This window comes from Nerophis ophidion, linkage group LG23 (assembly GCF_033978795.1).
Source record: "Nerophis ophidion isolate RoL-2023_Sa linkage group LG23, RoL_Noph_v1.0, whole genome shotgun sequence".
NCBI lineage: Eukaryota > Metazoa > Chordata > Actinopteri > Syngnathiformes > Syngnathidae > Nerophis > Nerophis ophidion.
In genome coordinates, this window is record NC_084633.1 from 34513579 (window position 1) to 34540104 (window position 26526).

Below are 26526 nucleotides of genomic sequence, written 5' to 3' on the forward strand. Positions count from 1 at the left end.
CCCACCCGGGTTCGAGTGTGCACTCAAACTCAAACTCGAACCCGGGTGGGACTCGAACTTGGGTAGGTATTTAGAAAATTTTGGGGGACTTTTGCCGACTTTTCTTATTTTCCCCCCTACTTCCCGTGGGACTTTGCTGGGTGCGTTTTGGACATTTATTGTATCCCGGGATTTGTGTGGCCGGCGGCGGGACTTGTGGGACTGGAACCACGGGGAGGGTATTTTGGACACAATTGGGACTTTTGAACATTTTGGCCGCCTTTTCCCCCCTCTTCTTCCCCGCCTTCCTGTGCACCATTGCTGGGTGTGTTTTAGACACTTGGACAAAAATAGTTTCAAGCATATTTTACTCAAAATAGGTCATAAAATGTCAGAAACAAGTGTAGTATCTTACTGAGATCATTTAGGAGCAAAACACTTAAAAGAAGTAAAAAACTCTAACATAAAATCTGCTTAGTGAGAAGAATTATCTTACCAGACAGAAAATAAGCAAATATCACTCTTATTTGAGATATTTCATCTTACTTAGAATTCAGTTTTTGCAGTGTAGTTTCAAGCATGTTTTACTCAATATAGGTCAGGGGTGTCAAACTCAAATACAGAGTGGGCCAAAATTTAAAACTGAACAAAGCCGCGGGCCGAAGTTGAACAAATTAACCTTTTAATAGGGACCCAAACAAGTTTTTCATTGAATATTGCACAAGCAAGGCTTATATAACTTAATAGTGACATGCAAAATTGAGTTTCAAATAATAATAACAATAATAATTAAAAAATATCAATGGCATATCAAAACAAATTTAAATAAAAAATGAATGCCTCTTTTGTGTTTGCAGCCTTCTGAGGTAAATATCAACATTAACTTTTTCCACAGGCTAATACATTTGAAAATAAAATAACAATGAATAAATCAACCATTCAGGCCTTTTTACTGCTCAGTTAATGTCGAGGCTCAGGTGGGCGGGCGGGGTTTGTTGTGTAGTGGGTGTTGAGGGGGTGTATATTGTAGCGGTCTGAAAGAGTAGTGCTGCAAAGGATTCTGGGTATTTGTTCTGTTGTGTTTATGTTGTGTTACGGTGCGGATGTTCTCCCAAAATGTGTTTGTTATTTTTGTCTTGTGTGGGTTCACAGTGTGGCGCATATTTGTAACAGTGTTAAAGTTGTTTATATGGCCACCCTCAGTGTGACCTGTATGCAGTTGATCAAGTATGCCTTGCATTTACATACATGTGTTGAAGCCACATATATTACGTGACTGGGCCGGCACGCTGTTTGCATGGAGGGAAAGCAGACTTGACGACAGGTTGTAGAGGACGCTAAAGACAGTGCCTTTAAGGTACACTCCCAATATTGTTGTCCGGGTGGAATTCGGGAGAATGGTTGCACCGGGAGATTTTCGGGAGGGGCACTGAAATTCGAGAGTCTCCCGGGAAATCGGTGAATGCGGTGTTACATCGGCATCGCTGTATAACACTGGCGGGCCAGTTCTAATGTTAATTTGATATTGCCTCAAGGGCCAAATGAAATTACACGGCGGGCCAAATTTGGCCCGCGGGCCAGAGTTTGACACCCATGATATAGGTCATCAAATCTCAGCAACAAGCTGTAATGTCTTACTGAGATCATTTAGGACCGAAAACTCTTAAAACAAATAAAACACTAACATAAAATTTTGCTTAGTGAGAATAATTATTTTATCAGACAGAATATAAACTAATCTCACCCTTATTTGAGATATTTAATCTTACTTAGATTTCAGTTTTTGCAGTGTACATGAGTATGTATGTTGTATTGCCATCCATCCATCTTCTTCCGCTTATCTGAGGTCGGGTCGCGGGGGCAGCAGCCTAAGCAGGAAACCCAGACGCTCCTTTCCCCAGCCACTTCGCCCAGCTCTTCCCGGGGGATCCCGAGGCGTTCCCAGGCCAGCCGGGAGACATAGTCTTCCCAACGTGTCCTGGGTCTTCCCCGTGGCCTCCTACCGGTTGGACGTGCCCTAAACACCTCCCTAGGGAGGCGTTCGGGTGGCATCCTGACCAGATGCCCGAACCACCTCATCTGGCTCCTCTCGATGTGAAGGAGCAGCGGCTTTACTTTGAGTTCCTCCCGGATGGCAGAGCTTCTCACCCTATCTCTAAGGGAGAGCCCCGCCACACAGCGGAGGAAACTCATTTCGGCCGCTTGTACCCGTGATCTTATCCTTTCGGTCATGACCCAAAGCTCATGACCATAGGTGAGGATGGGAACGTAGATCGACCGGTAAATTGAGAGCTTTGCCTTCCGGCTCAGCTCCTTCTTCACCACAAAGGATCGGTACAACGTCCGCATTACTGAAGACGCCCCACCGATCCGCCTGTCGATCTCACGATCCACTTTTCTCTCACTCGTGAACAAGACTCCTAGGTACTTGAACTCCTCCACTTGGGGCAGGGTCTGCTCCCCAACCCGGAGAGTGCATTCCACCCTTTTCCGGGCGAGAACCATGGACTCGGTCTTGGAGGTGCTGATTCTCATTCCGGTCGCTTCATACTCGGCTGCGAACCGATCCAGTGAGAGCTGAAGATCCCGGTCAGATGAAGCCATCAGGACCACATCATCTGCAAAAAGCAGAGACCTAATCCTGCATCCACTAAACCGGAACCCCTCAACGCCTTGACTGCGCCTAGAAATTCTGTCCATAAAAGTTATGAACAGAATCGGTGACAAAGGACAGCCTTGGCGGAGTCCAACCCTCACTGGAAATGTGTTCGACTTACTGCCGGCAATGCGAACCAAGCTCTGGCACTGATCGTACAGGGAACGGACCGCCACAATAAGACAGTCTGATACCCCATACTCTCTGAGCACTCCCCACAGGACTTCCCGAGGGACACGGTCGAATGCCTTCTCCAAGTCCACAAAGCACATGTAAACTGGTTGGGCAATCTCCCATGCACCCTCAAGAACCCTGCGGAGAGTATAGAGCTGGTCCACAGTTCCACGACAAGGACGAAAACCACACTGTTCCTCCTGAATCCGAGGTTCGACTATCCGGCGTAGCCTCCTCTCCAGTACACCTGAATAAACCTTACCGGGAAGGTTGAGGAGTGTGATCCCACGATAGTTGAAACACACCCTCTGGTTCCCCTTCTTAAAGAGAGGGACCACCACCCCGGTCAGCCAATCCAGAGGTACCGCCCCCGATGTCCACGCGATGTTGCAGAGTCTTGTCAGCCAAGACAGCCCCACAGCATCCAGAGCCTTAAGGAACTCCGGGCGGACCTCATTTACCCCCAGGGCCTTGCCACCGAGGAGCTTTTTAACTACCTCAGCAACCTCAGCCCCAGAGATAGGAGAGTCCACCACAGATTCCCCAGGGACTGGGGTATGTTGTATTGTTTCATTGGAAATAATACAGCAAAGTCCATTTGGCTGTCATCTGTTTTAATTATGAGACACAATTGTGTCAAAGTCATGATTTTTTTTTTACATGCTTGAAATAAGAAATTATTACTTTAAAAATGTAGTTTTACACTTGTGAGTGTTGATGACACTGCTTTGCAACTGTTGATATTTTAGTTTCAAGCATGTTTTACTCAATATAGGTCAGGGGTGTCAAACTCAAATACAGAGTGGGCCAAAATTTTAAACGGAACAAAGCCGCGGGCCAAGGTTCAACAAATTAACCTTTTAATAGGGACCCAAACAAGTTTTGCATTGAATATTGAACAAGCGAGACTTATATAACTTTATAGTGACATGCAAAATCGAGTTTCAAATAATACTAATAATTTAAAAATAGCAATGGCATATCAAATCAAATTTAAATAGAAATTGAATGCCTCTTTTCTATTTGCAACCTTCTCAGGAAAATATCAAAATAAACTTTTCCCACAGGCTAATAATACATTTTTATATTGTAGCGTCCAGGAAGAGGTAGTACTGCAAGGGGTTCTCTGTATTTGTTCTGTTGTGTTTATTTTGTGTTACAGTGCGGATGTTCTCCCGAAATTTGCTTGTCATTCTCGTTTAGTGTTGGTTCACAGTCTGGCGCATATTTGTAACACTCTTAAAGTTGTTTATACGGGCACCCTCAGTGTGACCTGTATGGCTGTTGACCAAGCTTGCATTGCATTAGTGTGTGTGTGTGTGTGTGTGTGTAAAAGCCACATATATCATGTGACTAGGCCGGCACGCTGTTTCTACGTAGGAAAAGTGGACGTGACGAAAGGTTTTAGAGGACGCTTGAGGCAGTGCCTTTAAGGCACGCCCCCAATGTTGTTGTCCAGATGGGAATTGGGAGAAATTTGGGAGAATGATTTTCGTGATGGGCACTGAAATTTGGGAGTCTCCTTGGAAAATCGGGAGGGGGGGGGGGTAGCAAGTATGAGTATTAGCGGTGAATGCGGTGTTACAGCAACACCACCGCTGTATAATACCGGCGGGCCAGCTCTAAAGTTAATTTGATATTGCCTCAAGGGCCAAATGAAAATACACGGCGGGCCAAATTTGGCCCGCGGGCCAGAGTTTGACACCCATGATATAGGTCATCAAATCTCAGTAACAAGCTGTAATATCTTACTTAGGACCAAAACACTTAAAACAAGTAAAGGACTTACATAAAATCTGCTTAGTGAGAAGAATGATCCCCTCCCTTGTGGAGGGGGTCCGGTCCGATGACCATGGATGAAGTACTGGCTGTCCAGAGTCGAGACCCAGGATGGACCGCTCGTCGGGACCCAGGATGGACCGCTCGCCTGTATCGGTTGGGGACATCTCTACGCTGCTGATCCGCTTGAGATGGTTTCCTGTGGACGGGACTCTCACTGCTGTCTTGGAGCCACTATGGATTGAACTTTCACAGTATCATGTTAGACCCGCTCGACATCCATTGCTTTCGGTCCCCTAGAGGGGGGGGGTTGCCCACATCTGAGGTCCTCTCCAAGGTTTCTCATAGTCAGCATTGTCGCTGGCGTCCCACTGAATGTGAATTCTCCCTGCCCACTGGGTGTGAGTTTTCCTTGCCCTTTTGTGGGTCCTTCCGAGGATGTTGTAGTCGTAATGATTTGTGCAGTCCTTTGAGACATTTGTGATTTGGGGCTATATAAATAAACATTGATTGATTGATTGATTGATTGATCTTATCGGACATAAAATAAGCAAATATCACCCTTTTTTGAGATATTTCATCTTACTTAGATTTCAGTTTTTGCAGTGTAGAAAGGGTGGTCCCCACAAGTCATGAACAACAACTTGGTCCCCATTCCAAATGATAATCAGTGTGTGTGTGTGTGTGTCTGTGCGTGTGCTTAGCCCTAAGGGGATTAACTTAAGTGTGTGTTCCGCTTGCGGAGATTTAGTCTTCAGCAGTATGGCTCAATCATGGCCCAGGAGTGTGCGGAGCAAAAGGTCAATAGGATGGACAAACAGCGACTGTGTGAATATAAGCTGATTTACGAGCGACGTTTGAGCGATACGCGCGGGAGTTAAAGGGGAACATTATCACCAAACCTATGCAAGCCTCAATATATACCTTGATGTCGCAGAAAAAAAAGACCATGTATTTTTTTAAAGGAGAACATTATCACAATTTCAAAAGGGTTAAAAACAATAAAAATCAGTTCACAGTAGCTTGTTGTATTTTTTGAAGTTATTTTCAAAATTTTACTGGTCTCGGAATATCCCTAAATAAAGCTTTAAAGTGCCTTATTTTCGGCTCTCTGCGAAGACACTGGCCATTTCCATGTGACGTCACACAGTTCTGCCAATGTAAACAAACAATGGGAATACCACAGCAAGATACAGCGACATTAGCTCGGATTCAAACTCTGATTTCAGCGACTTAAGCGATTCAACAGATTACGCATGTATTGAAACAGATGGTTGAAGTATGAAAATATTGAAGAAGAAACTGAAGCTATTGAGCGAATAGCTATTGACGCTATTCATAGCCATAGCATGGCCGAATAGCTGCGTTAGCATCGCCGGTAAAATGTGCGGACCAAACGATCAGGACTTTCGCATCTCTTGACACTGGAGCAACTTAAATCCGTCGATTGGTAAGTGTTTTTTTTTTCGCATTAAATGTGGGTGGAAGGAAACGTAATATAGTTGCAAATGCATCTGGAGGTTATCCATACATCTCTGTGCCATGTCTACTTTAGCACCGCCGGTAAATAGCATGTTAGCATCGATTAGCGTAGCATGTTAGCATCGATTAGCTGGCAGTCAAAATCAACAAAACTCAACTTTGTGATTTCGTTGACTATCGTTGCAAATGCATCTGCAGGTTATCCATACATCTCTGTGCCATGTCTGCCTTAGCATCGCCCGTAAAATGTGGAGACACTCCTTTACATTCAATGGGGGTCTGGCGGCAGACACTTTGGCATCTTCGGGCCAGTGGTGCAACTTGAATCCCTCCCTGTTAGTGTTGTTACACCCGCCGACAACACACCGTCGAGGCATGATGTCTCCAAGGTTCCAAAAAATAGTTAAAAAAACGGAAAATAACAGAGCTGAGACCCGGTGTTTGTAATGTGTTGAAAATGAAAATGGTGGGTGTGTTACCTCGGCGACGTCACATTCTGACGTCATCGCTTCCAGCGCGATAAACGTTTAATTCGCCAAAATTCACCCATTTAGAGTTCGGAAATCGATTAAAAAAATAGATGGTCTTTTTTCTGCACCATCAAGGTATATATTGACGCTTACATAGGTCTGGTGATAATGTTCCCGTTTAACCGATTTCCGAACTCTAAATGGGTGAATTTTGGCAAATTAAACGCCTTTCTGTTTATCGCTCTTTTAGCGATGACGTCAGAACGTGTCGTCACCGAGGTAATACACCCGCCATTTTCATTTTCACATTACAAACACAGGGTCTCAGCTCTGTTATTTTCCGTTTTTTCGACTATTTTTTGGAACCTTGGAGACATCATGCCTCGTCGGTGTGTTGTCGGCGGGTGTAACAACACTAACAGGGAGGGATTCAAGTTGCACCACTGGCAAGAAATCTGCCGCCAGACCCCCATTGAATGTGCCAGAGTGTCTGCACATTTTACCGGCGATGCTAACGCAGACATGGAACAGAGATGTATGGATTACCTGCGGATGCATTTGCAACGATTAAGTCAACGAAATCACAAAGGTGAGTTTTGTTGATGTTGTTGACTTATGTGCTAATCATTTCATTTTCATTTCATTTCATTTTTATTTGTCTCATTCATTGATGTGCATTTAAAACGATACATAATTATATCACAATTATACAATTTAAATTCACACAATTCCTGAGAAGGAGCAGGATGAAGAAAATCTTATAATTTCCTGCCCCCTTTGACATAGTACATTCTCTCACTTCATGAATATCATTCAAGCCCACACATATATCCAAATGTAATGAAACAATCAAAAACAAAAAACACAACAAGTGCAAAACTTCATAAAGTATAAACCAAACCAAGAAAATAATAGTAATAATATACACCTCACGGAATGATACAGAGCAAATACAAAACCAGACAAAAAATAAGTAAAATAATAAATAAAAAACTAAATGTAAACACTTATGGCTGTCCATATGATCTTATTGTTCTATCTTTATATATTTTTTTCAATTGGAATATATTTCTACAGTTTTTTATCTCGTTGTAAAGAGAATTCCACAATTTTACCCCCACCACTGATGTACACATTTGTTTTAAAGTTGTCCTTGAATATTGTTGTTTGAAATGACCTTTCCTTCTATGCTCTGTATTCTCAGAAGTGATGACAAACGTTTTTTGTAAATTTGCTGGTAATGTTTTACTTCTAGCCTTAAACATGACACACAATGACATATTGCCAGACATATTTGGTCACGGCATGACTGCCAGCTAATCGATGCTAACATGCTACGCTAATCAATGTTTATTTATATAGCCCCAAATCACAAATGTCTCAAAGGACTGCACAAATCATTACGACTACAACATCCTCGGAAGAACCCACAAAAGGGCAAGGAGAACTCACACCCAGTGGGCAGAGAGAATTCACATCCAGTGGGACGCCAGTGACAATGCTGACTATGAGAAACCTTGGAGAGGACCTCAGATGTGGGCAACCCCTCCTCTCTAGGGGACCGAAAGCAATGGATGTCGAGCGGGTCTAACATGATACTGTGAAAGTTCAATCCATAGTGGCTCCAACACAGCCGCGAGAGTTCAGTTCAAGCGGATCCAAGACAGCAGCGAGAGTCCCGTCCACAGGAAACCATCTCAAGCGGATCAGCAGCGTAGAGATGTCCCCAACCGATACAGGCGAGCGGTCCATCCTGGGTCCCGACGAGCGGTCCATCCTGGGTCTCGACTCTGGACAGCCAGTACTTCATCCATGGTCATCGGACCGGACCCCCTCCACAAGGGAGGGGGGGGACATAGGAGAAAGAAAAGAAGCGGCAGATCAACTGGTCTAAAAAGGAGGTCTATTTAAAGGCTAGAGTATACAGATGAGTTTTAAGGTGAGACTTAAATGCTTCTACTGAGGTAGCATCTCGAACTGTTACCGGGAGGGCATTCCAGAGTACTGGAGCCCGAACGGAAAACGCTCTATAGCCCGCAGACTTTTTTTGGGCTCTAGGAATCACTAATAAGCCGGAGTCTTTTGAACGCAGATTTCTTGGCGGGACATATGGTACAATACAATTGGCAAGATAGGATGGAGCTAGACCGTGTAGTATTTTATACGTAAGTAGTAAAACCTTAAAGTCACATCTTAAGTGCACAGGAAGCCAGTGCAGGTGAGCCAGTACAGGCGTAATGTGATCAAACTTTCTTGTTCTTGTCAAAAGTCTAGCAGCCGCATTTTGTACCAACTGTAATCTTTTAATGCTAGACATGGGGAGACCCGAAAATAATACGTTACAGTAATCGAGACGAGACGTAACAAACGCATGGATAATGATCTCGGCGTCTTTAGTGGACAAAATGGAGCGAATTTTAGCGATATTACGGAGATGAAAGAAGGCCGTTTTAGTAACGCTTTTAATGTGTGACTCAAAGGAGAGAGTTGGGTCGAAGATAATACCCAGATTTTTTACAGAGTCACCTTGTTTTATTATTTGGTTGTCAAATGTTAAAGTTGTATTATTAAATAGAGGTCGGTGTCTAGCAGGACCGATAATCAGCATTTCCGTTTTTTTGGCATTAAGTTGCAAAAAGTTAGCGGACATCCATTGTTTAATTTCATTAAGACACGCTTCCAACTGACTACAGTCCGGCGTGTTGGTCAGCTTTAGGGGCATGTAGAGTTGCTCATCGATGCTAACATGCTATTTACGCTAGCTGTATGTACATTTGAAACGAGATACCCACATTTAATGCGAAACAAACACTTACCAATCGACGGATTTAAGTTGCTCCAGTGTCACAAGATGCGAAAGTCCTCAACGTTTGGTCCGCACATTTTACCGGCGATGCTAATAGGGCAGCCATGCTACGGACCACTTCATTAGGTACACGGCCGAATAGCGTCAATAGCTATCCGCTCAATAGCTTCAATTTCTTCTTCAATTTCGTTTTCGCTATCTGCCTCCATACTCCGACCATCTGTTTCAATACTTTGCGTAACCTGTTGAATGGCTTAAGCCGCTGAAATCCGAGCTAATGTCGCTATATCTTGCTGTGGTAACCGCCATGTTGTTTGTATTGGCAGCCCTGTATGACGTCACAGGGAAATGGATGGCGGTTTCAAAGATTGCGAAAATAAGGCACTTTAAAGTTTTTTTTAGGGATATTCCGGGACCGGTAAAATTTTGAAAAAAAATTCAAAAAATACAACAAGCCACTGGGAACTGATTTTTATTGTTTTCAACTCTTTTGAAATTGTGATAATGTTCCCCTTTAAAGACGCAATGACTCCAGCGAGTGGCCAAAATATTAGGTACACCTGCGGGGTTATTAGTGCGATTAAAAAAAACAAACAGCCTTTGACAAAGTATTCAGTATTAGGAAGTATTGTGTGAATGCTCCAAAGCTTGGTTTTCTACACCAAAATGCATATATTTATTTAACTTCTTCAACTTCTTGTTCTTCTCCTCCAGATTTTGGCGCGCTCTACCTTCCACATTTTTCACCCGATTCAAACTGTTCAACTTCAAACTGTTTAGCCTATTCGGGAATCGCGGGCGTTCCCCTGACAAATTCCAAAAATTCCCCAGATTTCCCTGAATTACGGGTTTTCCGGGACATTTTTCCCATTCAAAATGAATTGGCCATTTTTCAAACATTCACCATTTCCGCATTTTTCCACCGATTCTAACCATTCCACCTTCAACACAAGGGTATTTGTTGAGGTCGAACCCCAAGATGCAGAGACGGAGGCAGGCATAGAATATGAAAACATTATTTAATTGAAACAAAACAAGAACAAACAAAAAGCACGCACATGGGCGGAATAACAAACTAAGGGAGCTAGCACTGTAAGCTAGAAAACAAAAAGGAACTTTAGCATGGAAGCTAGTGGATAGCAAACAGAAAAACTGGAAATAACTAATGGCTAACAAGAACAGCTTACCGCTACGACAACCAGGACAAAATGTAGCATGACAGGTAATAGCTGAAACAAAACGACATGACAGGTAGCACGACAAGAGTGACGTGGCAACGACAATACAATGATCCAGCAACTGACACAAGACAAAGCAGGTACAAATAGGAGCAGGCTGATTGGCAACAGGTGTGGCCAGCTGAGGAGGAACACAGCACTCAGGGAACAAGACAGGAAGCTGACAAAATAAGAGCACTAGACAGGAACTAAAGACAGGAGATACTAAACACAGAGGAAACAGACAAATGCAGAGGAAAAAACTAAAACATAGACAAACTGTCAGAGGAAATCCTGACACCACTATCCTGGAAATTCTAACTACTTTCTTTCCAAGTTAAACAAATTTCAAGGATTTTCCATAATTCCTGGTTTTCCAAAGCACTATTTCCACCCTTTTTTCTGGCGACTACTCCTTCTACATTTTTTCAACGCATATCAACAGTTCTACCGTCCAAAAATCCTCTTAATCAGGACAAGAAAACTAAGTTGTTTTTTAACTGGAAAAATTCCTGGTTTTCCTGAAATTTCAGGAATTCCGTAATACCATTTTTCAATTCATCATGTTACTCATTCAACATATATTCCATCGATTTGAAAAAATTCCAACACCAACCATTTCAACTTATTCAGACCATTCAGTTTTTTTTTTACCATTTTCCAAAAAAATCCCCGCTTTTCCCGAAATTCCAAAATTTGGGGGAATTTTTTCCAATACCACATAGCACAATACCAAAATTACCACATTTTTCATCACGTTCAAAGTGTTCCAACGTATAGAGGCAAAATGATATGGGTCCTACACCATCCTCTCAGATTTGTCTTAGGATGTTCAATCGATCACCATCGGACTGTTCGGAATGAAAAATGTCTGGGCATGTCCCGAGTTTTAAAGACTAAATACTATCAGTCCTGCACCATCCTCTTAGACTAGTATCAGTGCATTCAATTGATCAAAATCGGACTGTTCGGATTGAAAAATGTCCAGGCTTGTCCCCACTTATAGAGGCTAAATTATATGGGTCCTACACCATCCTCTCAGACTTGTCTCAGGGAATTCAATCGATCACAATCGGACTGTTCAGATTGAAAAAAGTCTGGGCATGTCCCCGCTTATAGAGGCTAAATTATATGGGTCGTATCCCAATCCTTTCAGACTTGTCTCAGGGCATTCAATCGATCACAATCGGAATGTTTGGAATGAAAAATGTCTGGGAATGTCCCCACTTTTAGAGGCTGCATACTTTGGGCCCTGCACCATTTTCTCAGACTTGTCCCTGTGCATTCAATTGATCACAATCGGACCGTTTGGATTGAAAAATGTCTGGTCATGTCCCCACTTTTAGAGGCTAAATACTTTGGGTCCTGCACCATCCTCTCAGACTTGTATCAGTGCATTCAATTGATCACAATAGGACTGTTTGGAGTGAAAAATGTCTGGTCATGTCCCCACTTTTAGAGGCTAAAGACCTTGGGTCCTGCACCATCCTCTCAGACGTGTCCCAGTGCATTAAAGTGATCAAAATCGGAGTATTCAGATTGAAAAATATCTGGGCATGTCCCCACTTTTAGAGGCTAAATTATATGTCACCAACACCATCCTCTCAGACTTGTCTCAGGGCATTCAATCGATCACAATCGGAATGTTTGGAATGAAAAATGTTTGGGAATGTCCCCACTTTTAGAGGCTAAATACTTTGGGTCCTGCACCATTCTCTCAGACTTGTCCCTGTGCATTCAATTGATCACAATCTGACTGTTTGGATTGAAAAATGTCTGCGCATGTCCCCACTTATAGAGGCTAAATTACGTGGGTGCTACACCATCCTCTCAGACTTGTCTCAGGGCATTCAATTTATCACAATCGGACTGTTTGGATTGAAAAATGTCTGGGCATGTCCCCACTTTTAGAAGCTAAATTATATGGGGCCTGCACGATCCTCTCAGAAATGTCTCAGGGCATTCAATCGATCACAATCGGACTGTTTGGATTGAAAAATGTCTGGGCATGTCCCCAGAGGCTAAATTATATGAGTCCTACCCCATCCTCTCAGACTAGTCTCAGGGCATTCAATCGATCGCAATCGGACTGTTTGGATTGAAAAATATCTGGGTATGTCCCCACTTTTAGAGGCTAAAAACCTTGGGTCCCTGCACAATCTTCTCAGACTTGTCTCAGGGCATTCAGTTGATCAAAATCGGACTGTTCGGATTGAAAAATGTCTGGACATGTCCCCACTTATGGAGGCTAAATTATATAGGTCCTGCACCATCCTCTCAGACTTGTCTCAGGGCATTTAATCGATCACAATCGGAATGTTTGGAATGAAAAATGTCTGGGCATGTCCCCACTTGTAGAGGCTAAATACTTTGGGTCATGCACCATTCTTTCAGACCTGTCCCTGTGCATTCAATTGATCACAATCGGATTGTTTGGATTGAAAAATGTCTGAGCATGTCCCCACTTATAGAGGCTAAATTACACCATCCTCTCAGACTAGTCTCAGGGCATTCAATCGATCGCAATCGGACTGTTTGGATTGAAAAATATCTAAGTATGTCCCCACTTTTAGAGGCTAAACACCCTGGGTCCTGCACCATCCTCTCATACTTGTCTCAGGGCATTCAATGGATGACAATCAGTCTGTTTGGAATGAAAGATGTCTGGTCATATCCCCACTTTTAGAGGCTAAATTATATGGGACCTACACCATTCTCTCAGACTTGTCTCAAGGAATTTAATCGATCGCAGTCGAACTGTTCGGAGTGAAAAATGTCTGGGCATGTCCCCACTTTTAGAGGCTAAACTCCTTGGGTCCTGCACTATCCTCTCGGACTTGTCAGTGCATTCAGTTGATCAAAATCGGACTGTTCGGATTGAAAAATGTCTGGGCATGTCCCCACTTATGGAGGCTAAATTATATAGGTCTTGCACCATCCTCTCAGACTTGTCTCGATGCATTGAATAAATCACAACCGAAATGTTTGGACCTATTGGAACAATAGCAGTAAAAAACAAATCAATATTCATTTTTTTTCCGTTTTAATTCTCTTAATTTCGTATTTTACCTTTTAAACGTATTTTACCACCGTTTTTGAGTAAAAATAAAATGGTATTGTGCATACATTTTTGGACAATTTTGACCAGTATTACTGGTGAAAGTATAATAATTGTGTAAATAAGTTCTGTAAGTACATTATGCTTGTGCAAGTTACTTTTGTTAAACCTTTATTTTGTTAGCGCAGACCGAATGTGGTGCACTGTGCTGTTATTGTGAAGGGAGGAAGTGTGTTGTGCTGTTGTTCTCGCTCAGCCTGACGAGTAAAACAGTGACTTTAGGCTCTAAACCAAAAAAAAGAGAGCCTCTCAAGTTGCGGCTGCTGTTTGTACTTTTATGTTACATTCGTGATGTCGTTCACAACAACATAACTTGTGAGATGTGTTGTGTGTGTATGATTGTTTGTACATTGATGTTACATCCATGATGTCGTTCACAACAACACAACAGATGAGATGTGTTGTGTGTGTATGATTGTTTGTACATTGATGTTACATCCATGATGTCGTTCACAACAACACAACAGAGGAGATGTGTTGTGTGTATGATTGTTTGTACATTGATGTTACATCCATGATGTCGTTCACAACAACACAACAGATGAGATGTGTTGTGTGTGTATGATTGTTTGTACATTGATGTTACATCCATGATGTCGTTCACAACAACACAACAGATGAGATGTGTTGTGTGTGTATGATTGTTTGTACATTGATGTTACATCCATGATGTCGTTCACAACAACACAACAGAGGAGATGTGTTGTGTGTGTATGATTGTTTGTACATTGATGTTGCATCCATGATGTCGTTCACAACAACATAACTTGTGAGATGTGTTGTGTGTGTATGATTGTTTGTACATTGATGTTACATCCATGATGTCGTTCACAACAACACAACAGAGGAGATGTGTTGTGTGTATGATTGTTTGTACATTGATGTTACATCCATGATGTCGTTCACAACAACACAACAGAGGAGATGTGTTGTGTGTATGATTATTTGTACATTGATGTTACATCCATGATGTCGTTCACAACAACACAACAGAGGAGATGTGTTGTGTGTATGATTGTTTGTACATTGATGTTACATCCATGATGTCGTTCACAACAACACAACAGATGAGATGTGTTGTGTGTGTATGATTGTTTGTACATTGATGTTACATCCATGATGTCGTTCACAACAACACAACAGATGAGATGTGTTGTGTGTGTATGATTGTTTGTACATTGATGTTACATCCATGATGTCGTTCACAACAACACAACAGAGGAGATGTGTTGTGTGTATGATTGTTTGTACATTGATGTTACATCCATGATGTCGTTCACAACAACACAACAGATGAGATGTGTTGTGTGTGTATGATTGTTTGTACATTGATGTTACATCCATGATGTCGTTCACAACAACACAACAGATGAGATGTGTTGTGTGTGTATGATTGTTTGTACATTGATGTTACATCCATGATGTCGTTCACAACAACACAACAGATGAGATGTGTTGTGTGTGTATGATTGTTTGTACATTGATGTTGCATCCATGATGTCGTTCACAACAACACAACAGAGGAGATGTGTTGTGTGTGTATGATTGTTTTTACATTGATGTTGCATCCATGATGTCGTTCACAACAACACAACTTGTGAGTTGTGTTGTTTGTGTATTATTGTTTGTACATTAATGTTGGATCCATGATATCGTTCACAACAACACAACTTGTGAGATGTGTTGTTTGTGTATTATTGTTTGTACATTAATGTTACATCCATGATGTCGTTCACAACAGATGACACGTGTATAAATTGACCATTATTTGCATTGGTCTATTGACAAATTTAGATTTTTTTGATTTTTACTTTTTAAGTGTAATGACAATAGAGTTGTATTCTGTTCTAATTAACTGCTACACACAAAAACAAGTGTTTTTATTTTCAATTTGTGTTTTTATTTGAAGTCAAACACAATGTATAGGGCATGGAAAACTGGTTTGTTGGAATTACAAAAAAACATTTTTTACATGAGAATTAACATAATAAAAATATAAAAAAAACTAAGTAAAAACCATTGCCTTAGTACTGTAAATTAAGTGTAAAAATAAGTTAGCCTCTGTAAAATGTACAGGGTTTTAAATTTTTTTCACTCCTTAATCCGTAAGAAAAATGAAAAATCCCAAAAACAATATCGTCAGCTATGTACTATAGGTCAGTGGTCCCCAACCACCGGGCCGCAGAATTTTTTTTATAAAAAATATATATATATATTTTTTTTCATTAAATCAACATAAAAAACACAATATACACTTACAAATAGTGCACCAACCACAAAAAACTCCCTTTTTCATGACAAGAATGTCCCTTTTTCATGACAAAGAAGAAAAAAAAAAAAGGGGGGCCGCGGGACAAATTATTAAGCGTTGACCGGTCCGCGGATACAAAAAGGTTGGGGACCACTGCTATAGGTGACTAAGTACTTTATTAATCATTAGTTGGAATACGTCAGTTTTATCTCGTTACATGTCGATTTGTTTGCTCTTTTTTCTGACATTTTTACAATTATTTTTTTCCCATTGTTGACAATAAAATCAATACATATATTTTTGTGTAACTGCATAACCTCGTGTATCAAACATTCTGCCTGTTCAAAAATATTAATGTTGCACATGTAAGTGTTTACTATTGTTGCTGTCATTTTTATAATAAGAAAAATATATTTGAGAGTTTGGAATATATCATTATATATATAATTATATTTTATTGTATACAAGGATATATGTATATGTAAGTATATATAATCATTTATGTGTATATAGTTTACATTTATGTATGTATAAGTATATATATTGTTAATGCTAAAAACATATATATATATATATATATATATATATATATATATATATGTGTGTGTGAGTGGTATAGGTGATCGAGTATATTTTTATTATTGTTATTATTATTATTAGTTTTTAAAAAAACTTTTTTATCTCATTACACACCAATGTTTTGATTTTTTCTTTCAATTTTACAGTTTTTTTCTCTCCATTTATGATTAGAATAAAAACATAAAATATATTTTTGTGTAAATGCCGAACCTAGTGTATCAAAAATTCTGCCTGTACAAAAATATGAATGTCTATTTACACATTTAACAGTGTTTGTTATTACTGTCATTCATCAAATAAATTCATAAATTTGTGTTCTTTTATTTTTTAATTAATTAACTTTGTCCACCAAAGTCAAGTATGTGGGGGTAATTTTGACATATAGTGTATATATATATTTTTTTTTTAATGCTAACCGTAGTTATTATATATATATTTAAACACAAAATGTGTCTTATAGGCGTGTAATATAAATTTATATATATATATGTATATATATACATACGTATATATATATATATATACACACAGTATATATACATATATATGTATATACATATATATGTATATGCACATATACATATACACAGTATATATATATATATATATATATATACACACACATATATAAATATACATATATATATATTAATGTAAATGTATATATATATGTATATATATGCATATATACATATATATGTACACACACACATATATATATATATATACATATATGTATATATATATATATATATACATACATATATATACACACAGTATACATACATATATATGTATATATATATATATATGTATACATATATATGTATGCATATATACATATATATATATATATAAATTTACATTAATATATATATGTATATTTATATATGTATATATATACTGTGTATATGTATATGTGCATATACATATATATGTATATATACATATACATATATATATATACTGTGTGTATATATATATATATGTATGTATGTATATATATACATATATATACATTTACATATATATACATATATGTATGTATATATATACATATACATATATATATAAATGTACATATATATGTATATATATATATATATATATAGATATATATAGATATGTCAATCAATCAATCAATCAATGTTTATTTATATAGCCCCAAATCACAAATGTCTCAAAGGACTGCACAAATCATTACGACTACAACATCCTCGGAAGAACCCACAAAAGGGCAAGGAAAACTCACACCCAGTGGGCAGGGAGAATTCACATTCAGTGGGACGCCAGCGACAATGCTGACTATGAGAAACCTTGGAGAGGACCTCAGATGTGGGCAACCCCCCCCCTCTAGGGGACCGAAAGCAATGGATGTCGAGCGGGTCCAACATGATACTGCGAAAGTTCAATCCACAGTGGCTCCAAGACAGCAGCGAGAGTCCCGTCCACAGGAAACCATCTCGAGCGGATCAGCAGCGTAGAGATGTCCCCAACCGATACAGGCGAGCGGTCCATCCTGGGTCCCGACGAGCGGTCCATCCTGGGTCTCGACTCTGGACAGCCAGTACTTCATCCATGGTCATCGGACCGGACCCCCTCCACAAGGGAGGGGGGGACATAGGAGAAAGAAAAGAAGCGGCAGATCAACTGGTCTAAAAAGGAGGTCTATTTAAAGGCTAGAGTATACAGATGAGTTTTAAGATGAGACTTAAATGCTTCTACTGAGGTAGCATCTCGAACTGTTACCGGGAGGGCATTCCAGAGTACTGGAGCCCGAACGGAAAACGCTCTATAGCCCGCAGACTTTTTTTGAGCTCTAGGAATCACTAATAAGCCGGAGTCTTTTGAACGCAGATATCTTGCCGGGACATATGGTACAATACAATCGGCAAGATAGGCTGGAGCTAGACCGTGTAGTATTTTATACGTAAGTAGTAAAACCTTAAAGTCACATCTTAAGTGCACAGGAAGCCAGTGCAGGTGAGCCAGTACAGGCGTAATATGATCAAACTTTCTTGTTCTTGTCAAAAGTCTAGCAGCCGCATTTTGTACCAACTGTAATCTTTTAATGCTAGACATTGGGAGACCCGAAAATAATACGTTACAGTAATCGAGACGAGACGTAACAAACGCATGGATAATGATCTCGGCGTCTTTAGTGGACAAAATGGAGCGAATTTTAGCGATATTACGGAGATGAAAGAAGGCCGTTTTAGTAACGCTTTTAATGTGTGCCTCAAAGGAGAGAGTTGGGTCGAAGATAATACCCAGATTTTTTACAGAGTCACCTTGTTTTATTATTTGGTTGTCAAATGTTAAAGTTGTATTATTAAATAGAGGTCGGTGTCTAGCAGGACCGATAATCAGCATTTCCGTTTTTTTGGCATTAAGTTGCAAAAAGTTAGCGGACATCCATTGTTTAATTTCATTAAGACACGCTTCCAACTGACTACAGTCCGGCGTGTTGGTCAGCTTTAGGGGCATGTAAAGTTGGGTGTCATCAGCATAACAGTGAAAGCTAATACCGTATTTGCGTATGACGTCACCTAGCGGCAGCATGTAGATGCTGAAGAGTACAGGGCCAAGGACCGAACCCTGGGGAACTCCACATGTTACCTTAACATAGTCCGAGGTCACACTGTTATAGGAGACGCACTGCATCCTATCAGTAAGATAAGAGTTAAACCATGACAGGGCTGAGTCTGAAATACCAATTCGTATTTTGATACGCTCTAATAAAATATTATGATCGACGGTATCGAAAGCAGCGCTAAGATCGAGGAGCAGCAACATAGATGACGCATCAGAGTCCATCGTTAGCAATAGATCATTAGTCAGTTTTGCGAGGGCTGTCTCAGTCGAGTGTATATGTATTTTGTTTAATTAACTAACTAAATTTTGTTTATATTCCAAATATATATTATTTTGGTGAGTTTCAAATATTAAATAGTATATATATATATATATGTGTGTGTATATATGTATGTATATATTTTTTCTTATATATATATATATATATATATATATATATATATATATATATATAATTTTTTTTTTTTTTTTTTTACTGAAATCACATTCATGTTGTGCACGTTCAGTCCCTTATAATTCTGTGAAAAGATTTCTGATTAAAAAGCCGTGGAGCTGGGCGATAAAATGCAATCAATATACATTGCGGCAGACATGATATGTAATTAAAAAAAAGTTTGTTTGATGAAAAGTTCAATGTGTTTTTTTTTTCTTTGTTGAAAAAAATGGAGGTCGCAAAGTATAAAAATATATAGTCATGTTCCACAAAATGTAACATCGCCATTGTTTCCCTTGCAGAGGAGAAATGTCGGGGGTTCCACACGCTGACTCCAGGATCAGAAAAAGGTGTGTCACTTCTTCTAAACCGGGGGTGTCCAAACTATGTCTCGTCTTCAACTCAACTTGGCCCGTGAAACATCATGAGTCAATGATGAATGGGATTGCGTTAATTTTAAAAGACTGCCTTTTTTGCTGCCATCAAGTGGACGACGCAAGTAATTCATGTCATTGACTTTGAAATAATGCGCAGGGTTTACTTCCATAACCCATTTGCAAACAAACTTCCCTAATCATGATGCAAAAACTACAATTCCAATCAACACAAAATATGAACACACATTGATATTATAAAAAATATTCATGCACCATAAAACTGTTTTATTTACAACCATTTAAATCCATTAAAAAGCACTTATCCATGTTGGGCAGATTTTAGCTGCTTGATATTTCTGATTGATTACAAAATTTTAAAGTGGTTGTCTCGGAAGTAAACAAGGGAGGAGTGAACTTTCACATGCTCTTTATATTCAATGATTTTAAATCCTGTGAAATCCCTAAATTCCGTGCAATAGCTGGTTGAAAAATGTTGCTCTTAAAGTGTTGGACAACTTTCTGAGGCATTTGTTGACAAATTGGTGACCCTTGCCCCGTGCTTGTTTGCGAATGACTGAGCATTTCATGGAAGCTGTTTTTATACCCAATATAGGCACCCACCTGTTCCCGATTAGCCTGTTCACCTGTTGGCTGTTCCTAATAAGTCTTTCATGAGCATTCCTCAACTTTCTCAGTCTTTTTTGCCACTTGTGCCAGCTTTTTTTCAAACATGTTGCAGGCTTTAAACTCCAAATGAGCTAATATTTGCAAAAAAATAACAAGGTTTTCTAGTTCGAACGTTTAGTGTCTCGTCTTTGCTGTCTATTCAATTGAATACACATCAAAGGATTTTCAAACCAATGTATTCTGTTTTTATTTACCATTTACACAACGTGCCAACTTCACTGATGTTTTATGTATGTATATATATATATATATACACACACACACATATATTTATATATACATATTAATATATGTACTTAGTGGCCTGGTAGTTAACGTGTCTGCCCTGAGATCGGTCGGTAGGGAGTTCAAACCCCGGCCGAGTCATACCAAAGACTATAGAAAATTGGGACTCATTGCCTCCCTGCTTGGCACTGATCATCAAGGGTTGGAATTGGGGGTTAAATCACCATAAATGATTCCTGGGGACGGCCCCGCTGCTGCCCACTGCTCCCCTCACTTCCCAGGGGATGATCAAGGGTGATGGGTAAAAGGCAGAGGACAGATTTCACCACGCCTAGTGTGTGTGTGAGACAATCATTGGTACTTAATGTATATATATATATATATATATATATATATATATATATATATAGGAGTTTGCATGTTCTCCCCGTGAATGCGTGGGTTCCCTCCGGGTACTCCGGCTTCCTCCCACTTCCAAAGACATGCACCTGGGGATAGGTTGATTGGCAACACTAAATTGGCCCTAGTGTGTGAATGTGAGTGTGAATGTTGTCTGTCTATCTGTGTTGGCCCTGTGATAAGATGGCGACTTGTCCAGGGTGTACCCTGCCTTCCGCCCGAATGTAGCTGAGATAGGCGCCAGCGCCCCCCGCGACTCCGAAAGGGAATAAGCGGTAGGAAATGGATGGATGGATGGATAGCTCGGTTGGTAGAGTGGCCGTGCCAGCAACTTGAAGGTTGCAGGTTCGATTCCCGCTTCTGCCATCCTAGTTACTGCTGTTGTGTCCTTGGGCAAGACACTTTACCCACCTGCTCCCAGTGCCACCCACACTGGTTTAAATGTAACTTAGATATTGGGTGTCACCATGTAAAGCGCTTTGAGTCACTTGAGAAAAGCGCTATATAAAATATAATTCACATAATTCACATATATATATATATATATATATACATATATATATATATACATGTGTATATATATATATGTGTGTATATATATATATGTATATATATACATGTGTATATATATACATGTATATATATACGTGTATATATATGTATATATATACATGTATGTATATATATATATATATATACATGTATATATATATATATATATATATATATATATATATATATATATATATATATATATATATATATATATATATATATACATGTACATATATATATATATATGCAAAGACTATAGAAAATTCGGACTCATTGCCTCCCTGCTTGGCACTGATCATCTGCATGTATATGTATACATATATATACATGTATATATACATACATGTATATATATATACATGTATATATATATATATATATATATACATGTATATATACATACATGTATATATGTATATATATATATATATATATATGTGTGTATATATGTATATATATAAATGATAAATGGGTTGTACTTGTATAGCGCTTTTCTACCTTCAAGGTACTCAAAGCGCTTTGACACTACTTCCACATTTACCCATTCACACACACATTCACACACTGATGGAGGGAGCTGCCATGCAAGGCGCCAACTAGCACCCATCAGGAGCAAGGGTGAAGTGTCTTGCTCAGGACACAACGGACGTGACGAGGTTGGTTCTAGGTGGGATTTGAACCAGTGACCCTCGGGTTGCGCACGGCCACTCTCCCACTGCGCCACGCCGTCCCTAATATGTATATATTAATAATATATAATATAATAATATAATATAATATAATAATATAATAATAATATAATAATAATAATAATATAATAATAATAATAATAATATAATATAATATAATATAATAATAATAATATATATATATAATACATATATATGTGTGTATATATGTATATATACATGTATATTTGTATATATACATGTATATATGTATATATACATGTATATATACATGCATATATGTATATATACATGTATATATACATGTATATATGTATATATACATGTATATTTGTATATATACATGTATATATGTATATATACATGTATATATACATGTATAAATGTATATATGTGTGTATGAATGAATGAATGAATGAATGAATGAATGAATGAATGAATGAATGAATGGTTTATTTTGAGCCATGCAAACAAAACAAGAGAATGAAATAAAATACAAAAGAAATATATAGATACATTATTTTTACACCTACATTGAAAACATTACATGTGACTAATCTTTTGTAGATGTCAAGATTGGCTCAAAAGGGAGTGGGAAGAAGTAAACTTATTAGGTCCCACCCCTATACATATACAATATATATATACAATATATAATACAATAATATATATAATATAATTCAATTCAGTGGTTGCTGCTATATATTGTCTATATAAAATACATTTAAATTCACACAAACTTACATATATACATATGTACACACACATATATACATACACAGATATACAATTTATATATATATACATATATATATATATATATATATATATATACATATACACACACAATCACATACATACACACATGAATATACCCAAAATACACACATATCCATCACACACACACACACACACACACACACCTATATAAATACTATATATATAATAGTATATATAATATACACTTTTGTCTAAACATTATTCACAGTTTATGGTGCCTATGGGAACAAGCTTTCATTTTGACTGTGATATTAGTGGTTAATAGAGGATCTGTGGCTGTGGAGCTATTGCCCCTGATCAACAGGACCTGAGGACCACTCTTGCTATGTGTCCTATGCTGTGCATTAAAAGAGACGAGGGGATCCCCCTGCCAGAGGAGTTATCCACGAACATAAGATCCCCCACCCGCCTGCCCTATACTCCAGATAGTGTACCCAAATCCCTTTTCTTAGTTTCCATCGGCACCAATTCTTTAGTCAGAATTCATATTTGTTTTTACATTTGCAGAAAATTAGTATTACTCAAATTGCATATAGGATTGTTTGTGTACACACACACACACACACACACACAATTCAATGTATTCCTCTCATTGATACTAATTCATATAGTTTAACTAGTTGGGTGATGTCATAGAAGTAATAATAATAATGATAATATCAACAATGACTAAACAATAATAATATTGATAATGATAACAATAATAATAACAATATGAACAATAGCAATAGCAATGAAAATAAATGATGACAATAATACACATAAAATAATGAAGATGATGATGAGGATGATAATAACAACAATAATAATAATAATAACAATAATCATTATTAGCCAGTGATGGAGTGTAACACTTAGGCATCCATGTTCACATTCATATACATTGCCCATACCATTTTTTTATATCTTGTTTTGAACTGATGGACATTTGGACATTGCTTGAGCCCCACATCCAATCCGTTCCAAAGTTTCACTCCACGCACAGACCCACACAAACTTTTCCTCGTAGTTCTTACTGTTGGAATATTAAAGATACTACACCCCCTTAGATTATGAATTCCTTCTCTGTGTTTGAAATGTATTTGAATATTTTGTTTGCTTTAAATAGTAATTGAGCTGTATTAAAATCAACTAGATCAGGCAGTTTTAATAATTTAGATTGTAAAAATAAAATATTTGTGTGGTCACAATATCCCACCTTGTGTAGAATTCTTATTGCACGTTTTTGGAGTGTAACCAGGGGATGTAGTGAAGTTTTGTAGTTGTTGCCCCAGATTTCTATGCAGTAATTTAGATATGGTAAGACCAATGAACAATATAATAAATGCAGAGCTGTGTAATTTAAGAAGAATCTGGATTTATTGGTAATAGAAATGGTTTTGGAGATTTTGCTTTGTATATGTCTTATGTGTGGTTTCCAGCTTAATTTATTATTAATAGTGACACCTAAGAATTTAATTTCTGACACCGTTTCTAGAATCACGCCATTTATATTTATTGCTGGTCCTGGATTGGAATAGCCGAATAACATAACTTTTGTTTTCTTTAAATTAAGGGATAATTTGTTTATATCTAACCATGTTTTTAATTTTGCAAGTTCATTATTTAGGGTGGATACAAAATGTGTATAATTATCGTTAGAATAGAAAATATTAGTGTCGTCTGCAAATATGACTAATTTTAATACATTTGATACTGTAAATATGTCATTAATATATAAGTTAAATAACTTGGGACCAAGAACGGATCCTTGTGGAACCCCACAAGCAATGTCCAAATGCCCAGATGTGAATTCGCCCATCTTCACAAACTGCTGTCTTTGTGTTAAATAGCTCCTTATCCAAGTCAAAGCTACTCCCCTTATTCCATATCTGTATCATTTTTTCAGTAATATTTGATGATTAATGGTGTCAAATGCTTTACTCAGATCCATGTAAATTCCAGCTGCATATTTCTTACTATCTAAGCTATTGGTTATCTCTTCTACTGCATCAATTATTGCCATAGATGTTGACTTTGCTGTCCTAAAACCGTTTTGACTTTCATTAATTATCTTAAGTTTATCTATAAATTTCTCTAGTCTAGTGTTATATAATTTCTCTAAGATTTTGGAAAACTGCGGGAGCAAAGAGACAGGTCGGTAGTTTGTGAAGATGTGTTTGTTCCCATTTTTATATATTGGTATTACCTTTGCGATTTTCATTTTATTAGGAAATTGTCCTGTTTGGAAGGACAGGTTAAATATATAAGTTAGTGGTTTGGTGATGGAATGTATGGATTTTTTTCAAAACAATCAGTAGATGTTTTATTTTTGCAATTATTAACAACATCTATTATTTCCTCTTCAGTTACTCCCAACAGAAACATACTCATTGGATTCATTTCAATCAGTGACTCCATTTCATTGCTGCTATAATCAGGGATTTTGGCTGCCAATTCTGATCCGACATTTACAAAGAAACTGTTAAAACTCTCTACAACATTATTCATATTATAATTATCTTGGTTGTTATCAGTGAAATAGCTAGGATACAAGTTATTTTTTGACTTGCCTTTAATTATAGTGTTAAGTATATATGTATATATATGTATAAATACATGTATATATGTTTATATACATGTATATATGTGTATACATACATGTATAAATGTGTATATACACGTATATATGTATATATACATATACTCTATATGTAAATGTATATATACATATATACGTGGATATATATGTATATATGTGTGTACGTCTGTAAATATATGTGTGTATATATGTATATATGAAGAGTTCATACGCAAAAACCGATAAACGCCATTTTGATAAAGTTTAGCCCAGCCTCGGTAATATATAGTCCGCCACTTCTATTGTGGTATACCAAAATCAATTTGTTTGCAAATGCGGACAAATGCCGCTTTTAACGTCATTTAGTTCAGCGATTTATTGCAAAGGCCGATAAGCGCCATGGATCATCTACCACAAAAGCCGATATATCCGTTTGCCCAACCAGCGCTGCAGTACGGGATCACGTGACAAACAAAATGGCGGCGCGCACGGACTCTCTCAGTGTTGTTATCCACGCATGAATCATTTGGAAGCTTCTCCTATGAACAAAACTGTTAAGCCAGCGAAAAAAACTGACCTGTTGAAGTTATTTGATGTTGGCGCTAGCACGCGTGTCCGTGAGTTTTACACCGCCGCGTTAAACGATGTTGTCGAGCAGGGAGCTAATGTCGATAGCGATGATGAGTGAGCTGTTATCTGCACAGGAGTGTTTTTC

The 26526-nt window shown here is 38.3% G+C and overlaps 1 protein-coding gene across 1 annotated transcript in view; it reads left to right on the forward strand.

Moving 5' to 3' along the window:
- The window catches only part of LOC133541137 (germ cell-specific gene 1-like protein), a 78409-nt gene that overhangs the window by 22329 nt on the left and 29554 nt on the right, over positions 1–26526 (forward strand). The window contains exon 3 of the mRNA XM_061884244.1: positions 19842–19889. Coding sequence (XP_061740228.1) covers positions 19842–19889 — 48 coding nt within the window. The remainder of the gene's footprint in view (positions 1–19841; positions 19890–26526) is intronic.